The sequence below is a fragment of the Amblyraja radiata genome, chromosome 13, assembly GCF_010909765.2.
Source record: "Amblyraja radiata isolate CabotCenter1 chromosome 13, sAmbRad1.1.pri, whole genome shotgun sequence".
Lineage (NCBI taxonomy): Eukaryota > Metazoa > Chordata > Chondrichthyes > Rajiformes > Rajidae > Amblyraja > Amblyraja radiata.
This window is the reverse complement of record NC_045968.1, coordinates 14,125,286-14,139,302: the sequence shown is the minus strand read 5'-3', so window position 1 is coordinate 14,139,302 and position 14,017 is coordinate 14,125,286. Positions and strand designations below refer to the sequence as shown.

Sequence of the window (14,017 nt, the reverse complement as noted above, 5' to 3'; positions counted from 1 at the left end):
AAATCTAGGCATCCAAAGCTAATGATAAGTAATGCTCCTGTCCCACTTAGGAAACCTGAACGGAAACCTCTGGAGACTGCGCCCCACCCAAGGTTTCCGTGCGGTTCCCGGAGGTTGCAGGTGGTTGCCGGAGGGTGCAGGTAGGGAGACTGACAAAAACCTCCGGGAATCGCACGGAAACCTTGGGTGGGGCGCAAAGTCTCTACAGGTTTCCGTTCAGGTTTCCTAAGTGGGACAGGGGCATTACTCAGCGGGACAGGCAGCATCTCTGGGGAAAAGGAATACGCGATGTTTCGGGTCTCGACCATTCAGACTAATCTGAAGAAGGGTCTCGATCCGAAACGTCACCCATTCCTTGAGTTACTCCAGCATTTTGTGTCTATCTTCGGTTTAAACCAGTATCTGCAGTTCCTTCCTACATACCCAGAGCTAACGTATACGTTTCCATTTTCAGGCTTTGGGTTGGTGTTTCACACTGTGCCGTTCCTTGACAACAAATCCATTGGATGCCACCCAGCTGCGAGCAAAGTCAATGACTGACAAATGTCGTACGCCACAGCAAACAGGAAGTACACTGGGAGAAGCCAGTGTAACATCAAGATCCTTCGGCTCACAGGCAAAGGGACCGTTAAATGTCTAGAAAAGTAACATAGGTGGTTAACAGTTCTAAATCATTGATACACATTGTACATTACATGGATTGTCACCTGTAACAAACTATTCTCTCTAAAATAAATAAACTCACACAGTATTACCTGTGCATTTTGACGGGTCCAATTCTGACCAGGCTTTGATTCGTATTGGTTTTGGAGAAATAATTTTAATGCTTCAACTTAGAGTCATACAGCATGGAAACTTCAGCCCAACTCATTCATGCCGGCCAAGGTGCCACATGTAAACTAGTCCCATTTGCCCGTGAGATAGACACAAAATGCTGGAGTAGCTCAGCAGGTCAGGCAACATCTCTGGAGCAAAAGAATAGATGACGTTTCGGGTTGAGGACCTCCTTCAGACTGAAGGCTTTCAACCTGGAATGTCACCTATTCCTTTTCGCCAGAGATGCTGCCTGACCCGGCTGAGTTACTCCAGCATTTTGTGCCTATCCAGTATAAACCAGCATCTGCAGTTCCTTCCTACACATTTGCCTGTGTTTGGTCCATGTCCTTCTAAACCGTTCTTATCCATGTACCTGTCTAATTGATAACATATAACGTTATAACAATGTTCAATTAAAAATGAATAAACTACAACATGTTTAAATCTGTATGAATTAACGTACTCAGGCACCCGTGATGAAACATTTATGTACTTACTTATAGGGCTCTGAGTGAGCGCTGCGCACCATTAGAAAAATGAATAGACCAGCTTCAAGATTTAAAGTAAATGAGGCCACTTTGTCAAGCACAATGACAAATCCCTGTAGACAACAATAATGATATATTCAAACACCACGTACTGTGTTGTACCATTGTTTAGTTTAGAGATAAAGCATGGAAGCCGACCATCGATCACACTAGTTCTATGTTAATCCCACCCCTACCCTACCAACTAGGGGGCAATTTACAGAGGGCAATTAACCTACAAACCCACACGTTTTTGGGATGTGGGAGGAAACCCGGACTGTAACAGGGAGCATGTGCAAACTCTACACGGACAGCATCTGAAATCAGGAGTGAACCTGGGTCCCTGGTGCTGTGAGGTTGCAGCTCTACCTGCTGCACCACTGTGTCACCCTTTGTGCTGCACAGTGTATCTATAAATAATTTGGATGAGAATGTACATGGACTTATCCGTAAGGTTGTTCACAACACAAAATAATGGACATTGAAGAAGATTACGAGTACAGGAGTTGGAACGACATGTTACAGTAAACATCACAACTGCAGGGAGCAGCCATGGAGGATATTGACACATGGGCTGGCCAGGACAATGAGCCTTTATGGCTAACATTTTGCAAACCGATTTCAGACATGAGTACAGGAAGGCACCTAAAACATAGCAACTCTTGTGTACAGAGTCTACTATCTTGTACCTAACAAACAGTAGGTCTGTCAATGAACTATGTGCTGAAAAAAATAATTGCACTGTACATGGGTACACATGGCAATAACGTACCACTGATACCACACCAAGGGGTATTCTATATTGCTCTGGTCATCACGCTACAGGAAAGATGTGCTAACATTAGAAATAGGGCAGAGGGAATTTACCAAGATGTTGCCTGCAATGGAGGCTCTTATTTAAAAGGAAGGATTGGATAGGTTGGGTTTCATCATTAACTTACCTTTGGATTAGACAGAGACACCACAAAAATAATACTGAATCCCAGAAGACAAACTAATCCTTGAGTGACACTATAAAAAAAACCACAAAGACAGCAATTGTATTAACCATTGAGATATAGACTACATATATATATATATAGGGTGGTGAATCTGTGGAATTCATTGTCACAGAAGGTTGTGGAGGCAAGTCAATTTATATTTTTAAGGCAGAAATTGATTAGTACGGGTGTCAGAGGTTATGGGGCAAAAGCAGGAGAATGCGGTTGAGAGGGAAAGATGGACCAACCATGGATTAAATGGCAGTGCGGACAATGGGCCGAATGGCCTAATTCTGCTCCTAGAACTTATGAACGTATAAGAAATGAAATAGAACGGACACTGTAAAAGCAGCTGACTTTTATCAGCTTGAATATGACCATTACAATACATCACCAAACCAAAGATTAAGAAATGGTGAACATGATCATGATAGTGACAGATCAAAGCATGAGGCAGGCAAGAGACTTTCAAAGTATGTTCAAAGTTCAAATCCACAATATTCCTTGCCTCAGTACTCCCGAGCATATTTCAAGTAGGACACAAAATGCTGGAGTAACTCAGCGGGACAGGCAGCATCTCTGGAGAGAAGGAATGGGTGACGTTTCGGGTCAAAACTGAAGAAGGGTCTCGACCCGAAACGTCACCCATTCCTCTCCAGAGATGCTGCCTGTCGCGCTGAGTTACTCCAGCATTTTATGTCTACCTTCGATTTAAACCAGCATCTGCAGTTCTTTCCTACACATATTTCAAGTAACTTCCCTTCACGACAAAAAGCTGCTAGTAGTTTATTCTAGACCCAATGGAAACGTTTTCTCATTCCAGGATTGATAACATTACTGTGTTCATCAGTCTCTACGGGTTTAAAAATATCTTATTGCCATAATGTTTCATAATTGAACAGATGGAGTCCACAGTAATGAGCCTTAGTCCCATTTTCAGAAAATGGAAAATGAAGTTTGAAATAGAAAGCGTTAGAAGGCACACAAACAAGTCGAATTGGCAGTACTTCTGTGCTGTGAATTTCAGTTTTATTTTAATAATCACCAAATTAATTCTGGCCTTTTTTTCTATCGTGGAATAAGCTCAACTTTCAAGAGTCCAAGAACGGTTTATTGTCATATGTCCTAGATAGAACAATGAAATTCTTACTCGCAGCAGCACAACAGAATATGTAAACATAGTACACTGTAAACATTATAGTAAACAAGAAAAATAAAGTTCAGTGTGTGTATATACATATACACACACACATAAAAACAAACATAGTGGTGGCCTGAGTCCGGGGTTCGGCCGCGGGCCAGCGGGTGCGTCAGCAGGACTGGTGGGCGGCAGCTTCGACCACCCCGGGGCGCGGTGATTGAGCCGCGGGACAGTTTTTAACATCGCCCGGTGGGTATCGCCTCAGCGCAGTGGGAGAAGAGGAGGGAAGAGACTGCAGCCCTAAGACTTTTGCCTCCATCACAGTGAGGAGATGCTGGGTGGACTCACTGTGGTGGATGTTAATATGTGTTTATTGTTGTTTTTTATTGTATTGTATTGTATTGAATGTATGACTGCTGCAATTTCGTTCAGACTTCGGTCTGAATGACAATAAAGGCTGCCTGTCTGTCTGTCTGTCTGTGTCTGTCTGTCTGTCTGTCTGTCTGTCTGTCTGTCTGTCTGTCTGTCTATATCTATCTATCTATCTATCTATCTATCTATCTATCTATCTATCTATCTATCTATCTATCTATCTATCTATCTATCTATCGCAAAAAGACCAAACCAATGCCACTAAGTCTATAGGTAGACAAAAATGCTGGAGAAACTTAGCGGGTGCAGCAGCATCTATAGAGCAGTTACTTCTTAAACCCCTAAGTCTATAGTTCAGAGCTTATTTGTAGGTTGTAGTGTTTAATGGCCTGATGGCTATCAATCAATGCTTTTCGTAAATTTTCTGTTTGTGGTGTTTTAAAACTACTTCCAACACATGATTTTGTTCTAAGAGCTGCTCACACCGTAGAAGATCATTCCATCATCTTCCCTCTTCATTAGGGCAGAAAATACATAAGTTGAAGGCATGTACCGCCCGATTCAGGAGCAGCTTCTTCCCCGCTGGTACCAGACTACTGAACGATCCTCCCATAAGCTGGGGATTGCTGAATGCCTCATCTTCCAACCTACTTCATTGCAGCCCTTGCATTTTTTTCTCTGCACTTTCTCTGCAGTTGCAGCACTGTACTCTGCACCCTGGTTATTTTCTCTTTTGCACTACTGGATGTACTCACGCACGCTGTCATTTACACGAGTCTCGGAACATCGTCACTTTCCCCCTTCTCTGATATTTTGTGAAGCACAATCAGATAATGTTTCATCAACATCCCCAGCAGATACTCAACAACCGACTTACAATAAATAGTAAGTTGAGATTGAACTGTGGCGTTACCTTTTTAAATCTTTAATCTTGGTAAGATGTGAACAGGACTTCTCGCACTGTTCAGAAGCATCTTCACATCTTCTGTTCCAGAAAGAATCCACCCAGCCTTCCACTGAAATAAAGGTGTAAAAGCATAAACGGCGAGTGCGGAGACAACTGCTGTGAGTCACAAATCTCAGCATTTAATCAATCCTTCAATTGCTTTATTACTTCAGTTTGATGTTAATAGAAGTAAAACGAATGAACATTTCTAATGCAGAAATAAGGAACCGCAGATCATAATAGGGGTAGAATTAGGACATTCGGCCCATCAAATCTACTCCGCCATTCAATCATGGCTGATCCATACCTCCCTCCGAACCCCATTCTCCTGCCTTCTCCCCATAACCCCTGACACCCAGATGCTGGAATCTTCAGCAGAACACAAAGTGCTGGAGGAACACAGCAGGTCAGGCAGCATCTGAGGAGGGAATGGACAGGCGATGTTTCGGATCGGGGCCGATCTGGACTAATGCAGCAGAATGTAGGAGAATGTGGCCCAGATGTCTGAGGGAAAGAAGAAATTGATTATTTTTTGATTAAAGGGATACTATCTCGGCTTAGGAGCTCGGGGATTATGGTACGAGTGAGCTGAGGTACATTTTAAAATCACAGCATGTTTTCAATTACAAGTTAATGATAGTCCTGTTGCCAGTGGTATTTGAAAGATTCCTTGCTAAAACCAAGCAGTGCATGGACATTTGCAGAGATGGTGAACATGCACCAGGGTTCTTGGGTCAAGACTTAGCTGCATAAAATTAAACCAGATTTAACTCTTATCCAAGTTAATTCAAGAGAAAAATCGCTGTTGTCTTATTCTGTTTTGCTCAGAAATGCCCTGAGCTTCCTCAACTGCTCGCCTAGCTTTAAACTTTGCAATTTGTGTTTACAAAGATATCTTCACACTGACTATTTCAAAGATTGGCTTAAACATTTTGTTTTGGATAATGTTCTTAAACCTCCTTTTAAGGTTGAGGGGGGGTGGGGTGGTGAGGGGAGATTTAATAGGAATCTGGGGGTAACTTTTTCACACAAAAGCTGGTGGGTGTATGGAACGAGCTGCCGCAGGAGGTAGTTGAGCCAGGTACTTCTGCAACATTTAAGAAACATTTAGACAGGTACATGGATAGGACAGGTTTAGAGGGATAACACTGGCAGGTGGGACTAGTGTAGATGGGACATGTTGGCAGGTGTGGGCAAGTTGGGCCAAAGGGCCTGTTTCTATGCTGTAAGACAGTATGACTCTAATATTGTTTCATGTTCGCCCATGCACTGTAACAAATCGGTAATCTACACTGTAAGAAAAGCTTGCAATTTCCTTAAGTGAGTTGTTATACAGAGAAAGGTTTTGCAGAAGGCGACACAAAGTGCTGGAGTAACTCAGCGGGTCAGACAGTATCTCTGGAGTGCTGGCTCACCCGCTGAGTTACTCCAGCACGTTTTTGTGTCGTCTTCTGTATACCAGCATCTGCAGTTCCCTGTTTACAAAAACTTTAAGCATCTGGCTATAGTGCCCTTGCATCTACTTTGCAGATAAATTATTGGCCTAAAGCATTTGTGAGGGGAGACATTTATAATCAAGAGTTATAGTCATTGAAACTGGCCCTTCGGCCCAACATGTCCATGCCAACCAAAGCACCTACCTAAGTAAATCCCACCTGCCTGCGTTTGGCCCATATCCTTCTAAACCTTAGGTCGACACAAAATGCTGGTAACTCTGGAGGGAAGGAATGGGTGACGTTTCAGGTCGACACCCTTCTTCAGACCTTTCTAAACCTTTCCTATCCATAATCCCTGTCAGAATGTCTCTTAAATGATGTTATGGTCCCTGCCTCAACTATCTCCTTTGGCAGTTGTTTCAAATATCTACCACCTTTGTATGAATACTCCCCACCTGCCCCTTTCAAATCCGTCCCTTCTCACCTTAAATCCATGCCGTTTAATTTTAAACTCCTCTACGCTGGGAAAAAGGCTGTGACCATCCATCTTATCTATGCCCCTCGGGATTTTATAAACCTCTGGAAGTGCAGCCCTCAGCCTCTTCTTCTCCAAGGCAAACAGCCCCAGCCTGTCTAGTCCCTCAAGACGTGCACTCCAGACAATGTCCTCATGAATCCTTACTGTCCCCTCTCTAAGCATAATGACATTCTTCGTGTAGCCTGGTACCAAAATGGCACAGAGTAATTCCAAAGATAGACACAAAATGCAGGAGTAACTCAGCGGGTCAGGTAGGATCTCTGGAGATGTTGCCTGACCCCACTGAGGTACTCCAGCATTTTGTGTCTAGCTTTGGTGTAAACCAGAATCTGCAGTTCTTTCCAGCACAGAGTGTTCCAGGTGTGTCGTCAGCCACGCCTTGTACACCTGTAACCTGCGTGCAATAGTGAACACTTTGTACACCTGTAACCTGTGTGTGCTCAATAGTGAACACCTTGTACACCTGTAACCTGCGTGCAATAGTGAACGCCTTGTACACCTGTAACGTGTGTGCAATAGTGAATGCCTTGTACACCTGTAACGTGTGTGTGCAATAGTGAACACCTTGTACACCTGTAACGTGTGTGTGCAATAGTGAACGCCTTGTACACCTGTAACGTGTGTGCAATAATGAATGCCTTGTACACCTGTAACGCGTGTGTGCAATAGTGAACACCTTGTACACCTGTAACGTGTGTGCAATAGTGAACACTTTGTAAACCTGTAACGTGTGTGTGCAATAGTGAACACCTTGTACACCTGTAACGTGTGTGCAATAGTGAACACCTTGTACACCTGTAACCTGCGTGCAATAGTGAACACTTTGTACACCTGTAACGTGTGTGCAATAGTGAACACCTTGTACACCTGTAACGTGTGTGCAATAGTGAACACCTTGTACACCTGTAACCTGCGTGCAATAGTGAACGCCTTGTACACCTGTAACATGTGTACAATAGTGAATGCCTTGTACACCTGTAAGTGCAATAGTGTAGCTGAAAGCTACACCATAACAATGTTGGTGTAAATGATAATTATTTACATCATTCATTCATTTTATGAAACATTTTTCCAGGTCCTCACTGAAATGGTGACAAATTAATTCATAAAGCGCAAACTACCGTTAAAGTCAACAGTGATTCTGAATTTCCTAAACTAACATCTGCTTTTTACTCCCACTGCTTCATCTGAAGAGTAATGATAGTGCAGACCTGACAGCACCATGAATTGTTGACTCCAAATAATTTTTTTTGGATGAAATGCCATGCATTTCTGTTTGATTTTTGGTTATCTATTCAGACAGATTCTTATGCATTATTAACATTGTTTTTAAACTATTCCTTTTTTGACAACTAACCAAGTATAGTTCGACTGAAGTCAGTGCTGAAAAAGATCATGCAACAATTCCATATAGTAATAGGTGTAGTAAATCTTTACATAAGCTGAGCAGCAAAAGATTTTATCATGAAAACCCATCCCTACAGTCATAAAATTGAAGGACCCTTGGATGACAATGGTCTCTCGTTCACTCATATTCAGGAAACATTATTCACCATCAGTTTGACTTGTCAATTTAATGGACCAATTAATCTAATAAAATTTGCTTCATCTTTGCTCAACGTTAAAAATGGTTATAAATTAAATTGCAGATCCAACCTGCTTCAATTCAAGGTTATTTATTCTCCTTCATTAATTGTTATAATAAAGATGTCCTGGAGGATTCCCACTGCTACTTGTTGCAGCTAATCCCTGTCCCTAACATAGATAAATGATTGTACATCACTTCACACCAAGAGATGTCTGCACACCCACTGATTACAATGAGATTCAAAGTTTCTTGAAATTAATTGGACGTTTCATGAAAAGTGCAGGCTGTACTGACTTTATCTAATCCAGTAATTACAGTGCAGGAACGGAGTAGAACTAACAAGTAAACAGAGTCCAAATTTCCAATTTGTCCTTTAAATTCTGGACACTAATACTCCGACGCAAGGCATTTCGTTGAAACATTGAATGCAACGACTTATTTAAAAGGCCTCATGTTCAGATGTGGCATTTTGCAAGCAGGGAGGGAAATACATTCAGTTGGACTTACCTCAAAGTGGCAACTACACACGGACAAAGTGGAGGAACACACACTGCAACTATAGGTTCATACAGGCCCTTCAGCCCAACTCGTCCATGCTAACCAAGATACCCCCTTTATGCTAGTCCCAATCTAACCCTTTCCTATCCATGTACCGTCCAAGTGTCTTTTAAATGTTACTAGACCAAGTGGGACCCGTTGGGTCCCGTCCCCTCAATGCGCGGTAACGGGGGGGGGGGGGGGGGGGGGGGGGCGTCCTGCGGCGTCACACACACACTAACCACCCCCCACACCCACACAATGTTATAGTACCCGCCTTAACTACCTCTTCCTTCCACTTACCCCCCACCCATTGAATGAAAAGGCTGTCTCAGGTTCTTATTAAATCTTATCCCAATCTCCTCAATGCTGTGTCCTGTGGCTCTTGATTCTCCTGTACTGGGTAAAAGACTGCGCATTCATTCTCCCAATCAATTTCCCTTGTGATTTTCTATACCAATATAAGATCACCCCCTCATCCTCCAGCGCTCGAAGAAATAAAGTCCTAGCCTGCCCAACCTCTCACTATGAATCCTGGTAACATCCTCGTAAATCTTCTCTGCAATCTTTCCAACTTAATGACATCCTTCCTATAACATGCTAACCGAAGCTGAACACACAACGTAAGTCACAACTGTAACGTGTCATCCCAACTCTATGTTTAAGAAGGAACTGCAGATGCAGGAAAAATCGAAGGTAGACAAAAATGCTGGAGAAACTCTGCGGGTGGGGCAGCATCTATGGAGCAAAGGAATAGGTGTCGTTACGGATCGAGACTCTTCTTCAGACTGATGTGGGGGTGATGGGCGGGAGGAAGAAAGGAAGAGGTGGAGACAGTGGGCTGTGGGAGAGCTGGGAAGGGGAGGGGAATTGGGAGAAAACATGGACTACCTGAAATTGGAGAAGTTAATGTTCATACCGCTGGGGTGCCAACTACCCAAGCGAAATATGAGGTGCTGCTCCTCCAATTTACGGTGGGCCTCACTCTGGCCACGGAGGAGGCCCATGAACATTGACTTCTCCAATTTCAGGTAGTCCTTGCTTTCTCCCTCTTTCCCCTCCTCTTCCCAGCTCTCCCGCAGCCCACTGTCTCCACCTCTTCCTTTCTTCTTCCCCCCCCACCCTCACATCAGTCTGAAGAAGGGTCTCAACCTAAAACGTCATCTATTCCTTCGCTCCATAGATGCTGCCTCACCCGCTGAGTTTCTCCAGCATTTTTGTCTACCGTAGCTATCTGTGATGCCATTTTCAGGGACCTGTACCTGCATTCCTACATCTCTCTGCTCTACAACAGTCCCCAGGGCCCTGCCATTCACTGTGAAGGTCCTGGTTTGACTTGGTAAAAGCAAACGCCTGACACTTATCTGCATTAAACTTCATTAGCCATTCCTCAGCCCACTCGCCCAGCTGATCAAGATCCTGCTGGGTTTGATGTTTCTGTGGGAATCTCAAACTTGCTGCTGGTTGAATGGAAAAGTGCCGCCATTTCTGTGGAAAATCCTGGCATGGTTTAAGTTGGGCCACTTCAGATATGAATCAGACAAAATGTGCAGGAAGGAACCGCAGATGCTGGTTTATACCGAAGATGGACACAAAATGCTGGAGCAACTCAGTGGGTCAGGCAACTCCTCTGGAGAAGAAGAATAGATGGGAAGAGGATGTTTCCACTAGAGGGAAGGTCTAGGATTAGAGGTCATAACCTCAGAATTAAAGGACGTTCTTTTAGGAAGGACATGGGAAATTTCTTTAGTCGGAGGGTGGTTGATCTGTGGAATTCTTTGCCACAGAAGGCTGTGAAGGCCAAGTCAGTGGGTATTTTTAAGGCTGAGATAGATAGATTCTTGATTAGTACGGGTGTCAGAGGTTATGGGGAGAAAGCAGGAGAATGGGGTTGAGAGGGAGAGATAGATCAGCCATGATTGAATGGCGGAGTAGACGATGGGCCGAATGGCCTAATTCTTCTATTCCTTATGACCTTAGATGATATTTCAGGTTGGAATCTTTCTTCAGACTGAAGAAGGGTTCCGACCCAAAATGTCACCTATTCTTTTTCTCGAGAGATGCTGCTTGACCCGCTGAATTACTCCAGCACTCTGTGAAACATCACCTATCCATGTTCTCCACAGATGCTGCCTGACCCGCTGAGTTACTCCAGCACTCTGTGTCTGTTTTGAGATATTAATCGGCCAATGTCAGCTGTGAAGGCTGATAAATGATGACTTCCATCACAGATAAGGATAGATTGCTATCAAGTTCTTACCCGAGGCATCACTTCTACTCAAACCAACAAGCAGTGCAGTTTCTTCCATTTAATGAACTGTTAGCATCTAATACTTGGTCAATACAGATCTATTTTAAGGAGTGGATAAATGACGTTACTGTTATTTCAGCAGCAAATCGTGTAATTATACAAGTAAATAGAGCCTAATTAAATTCTGACACCGAGTTTTGAGCATGTACATCCTGCTGGGACTTTGAGAGTAATTACCACTATAAATTTTAGAGGAAAACCTGTGCACAGCTAAATGTTCATTAAATTAAAAAAAATGTAAAGAATGTATTTAGAGTCTGACATTTATTTTTCTGGGCTCTCTCGCTAACGTGCTGCCATTCCTATTTGATAGTGACCCAGGAAATGGTGATTTGGCCCATCAATGCTATGCTAGCTCTCCGAGTAGTTCCATCACTCCTAGCCCACCACTGGCCTCTTGGTGACCGGTTCTCTCTCCCTGACTGTCGACACCGGGTATCCATCCATCAGCTTAAGAGAGAGGTTGGACAGACTTGGATTAGAGTCACGGAGTCATCCAGTGTGGAAACAGACTCTTCGGCCCAACCCACCCATGCTGACCCACATGCCCCATCTACATCTACACTAGTCCCACCTGGTCGCCCTTGGATTGTTTTCTCTGCAATGCTGGGGATTGAGGGGAGACCTGATAGATGTATCTAATATTATGAGAGGCACAGATAGGGTAGACAGTCAGAATCTTTTTCCCTCACAGGGGGAAATATTAAATTCTAGAGGGCATAGATTTATGGTGAAAGGGCAAACCTTAAAGGAAATGTGCAGGGTTTTTTACACAGAGGCTGGTGGGTGCCTGGAACATGCTGCCAGGGATGGTGGTGGAGGCAGATAGAAACATAGAAAATAAGTGCAGGAGTAGGCCATTCGGCCCTTCGAGCCTGCACGGCCATTCAATATGATTATGGCTGATCATCCAACTCAGTATCCTGTACCTGCCTTCTCTCCATATCCCCTAATCCCTTTAGCCAGAAGGGCCACATCTAACTCCCTCTTAAATATAGCAATATAACAAGATACGGTAAAGGCATTCAAGAGACTTTTGGCAAGGCACATGGATATGCAGGGAATGGAAGGAAATTAAGTACAGGCAGTATTTAATCAATAATGTTTTATTATTAATGTTTTATGTGTCATTCTTAACTATCACTGTATGTCATGTTGTCACTTGCTGGCGGAGCACCAAGGCAAATTCCTTGTATGTGAATACTTGGCCAATAAACTTATTCATGAGTTGGTCCTGGCATCATAGACAGACACAAAATGCTGGAGTGGTAACTCAAGTGGGCCAGGCAGCATCCGTGGAGAAAAGGAATAGGTGATGTTTCACGTCGAGCCCTTCCTTCAGAACTGGGCTTCATGTTCGGCACAGACGTGGGCTGAAGGGTCTGTTCCTGTACTGTTCTATGTTCTAATTATTCTGCTACCCACCTACACTCCGGGTAATTCAGTCACCAGCAAACCCGTACGACCTTTGGGATTTGGCCGGAAGCTGGGGAATCCCACACCCTGCAAACTCCGCACTGTCTTTGATGGGGCTTTACTGGACTTTGTCCTGCACTTGACCTTATTCATGTTATTCCCTTGATCATGTATCTACACTATGGAAGGCTCAATTGTAATCATGTGTTGTCTTTCCACTGGCTGGTTAGCAGGCAACAAAAGCTTTTCACTGTACCTCGGTACACATGTCAAAATAAGCTCAACTCAGTAAATTCAAACTGCCCAGAGGTCAGGAACAAATGTGGGTGCTGGGGTTGGGAGCAGCTCCACCTCCACTGCACAACACCTTACAGCCAAACCATGCTAAAAGTTACAGTAAAAAAAAACTTTCAAAACGATCCAATTGAAGATTTAATGTACTCCACTAAGAATTTAAAAGTATCATAGATAGACACATGATGAACTGCTCGACATTAAAGTTTAAAACATATCATGGAAGGTCTACCTACATGTATGCTTCATTGCTGATCCAAGGACTAAAAATGAAACTGTAATGCTGATAGTGATAAAAATCTCCGTAAACCAGGCCACCCAGGCAAATCTTCTGTACCGTTCCATTATAATCTATCAAGAAAAAATAAAAGGTAGATTTTAAGACACAAGAAACAGCAGGTGCTGGATTCCTGAACAAAACACAAAGCGTCAATGCTGGGTTTTGTTTAAAAAGACACAGTGTGCTGGAGTAACTCAGCGGGTCAGGCAGCATCTGTGGAGAACATGGATAGGTGACGTTTCACAGAGTGCTGGAGTAACTCAGTGGGTCAGGCAGCATCTGTGGAGAACATGGATAGGTGACGTTTCACAGAGTGCTGGAGTAACTCAGTGGGTCAGGCAGCATCTGTGGAGAACATGGATAGGTGATGTTTCAGGTCGAGATCCTTCTTCAGTTTCTTGTTTTTCAGAGATGCTGCCTGACCCACTGAGATAAGGTCATAAAGTCATAACTGATAGGAGTAGAATTAGGCCATTCGGCCCAATAAATCTACTCCGCCATTCAATCATGGCTGATCTATCTCTCCATACTAACCCCATTCTCCTGCCTTTTCCCCATAACCTCTGACACCTGTACTAATCAAGAGTTACTCCAATCTGCAAATCTGCAGATCCATGTGTGAACATCAAACCAGACACGAGTATCATCAAGACATGCAGAGGTACAACAGGTAGTGCAAAGTGAAAAATACCAGAGAAACAAGGAACTGCAGATGCTAGTTTACAAAAAAAGGATTCAAAGTGCTGGAGTAACTCAGCGGGTCAGGCAGCACCTGTGCAGAACATGGATAGGTGACCTTTCTGATTGGGGCCCTTCTTCAGACTGACCGGAAATT

At 43.6% G+C, this 14,017-nt stretch overlaps 1 protein-coding gene across 2 annotated transcripts in view; it reads right to left on the bottom strand.

Moving 5' to 3' along the window:
- Positions 1-332: 332 nt before the first annotated feature.
- LOC116979633 overlaps positions 333-14,017 on the bottom strand; it is a 164,457-nt gene continuing 150,772 nt past the window's right edge. For both annotated transcript variants that reach the window (XM_033031272.1, XM_033031273.1), the window contains exons 14-18: positions 13,139-13,253; positions 4,750-4,852; positions 2,285-2,354; positions 1,314-1,417; positions 333-636 (exon numbers count right to left, since the gene is read on the bottom strand). In XM_033031272.1, the coding sequence (XP_032887163.1) occupies positions 471-636; positions 1,314-1,417; positions 2,285-2,354; positions 4,750-4,852; positions 13,139-13,253 (558 nt within the window). In that variant the 3' untranslated portion in view covers positions 333-470. The remainder of the gene's footprint in view (positions 637-1,313; positions 1,418-2,284; positions 2,355-4,749; positions 4,853-13,138; positions 13,254-14,017) is intronic.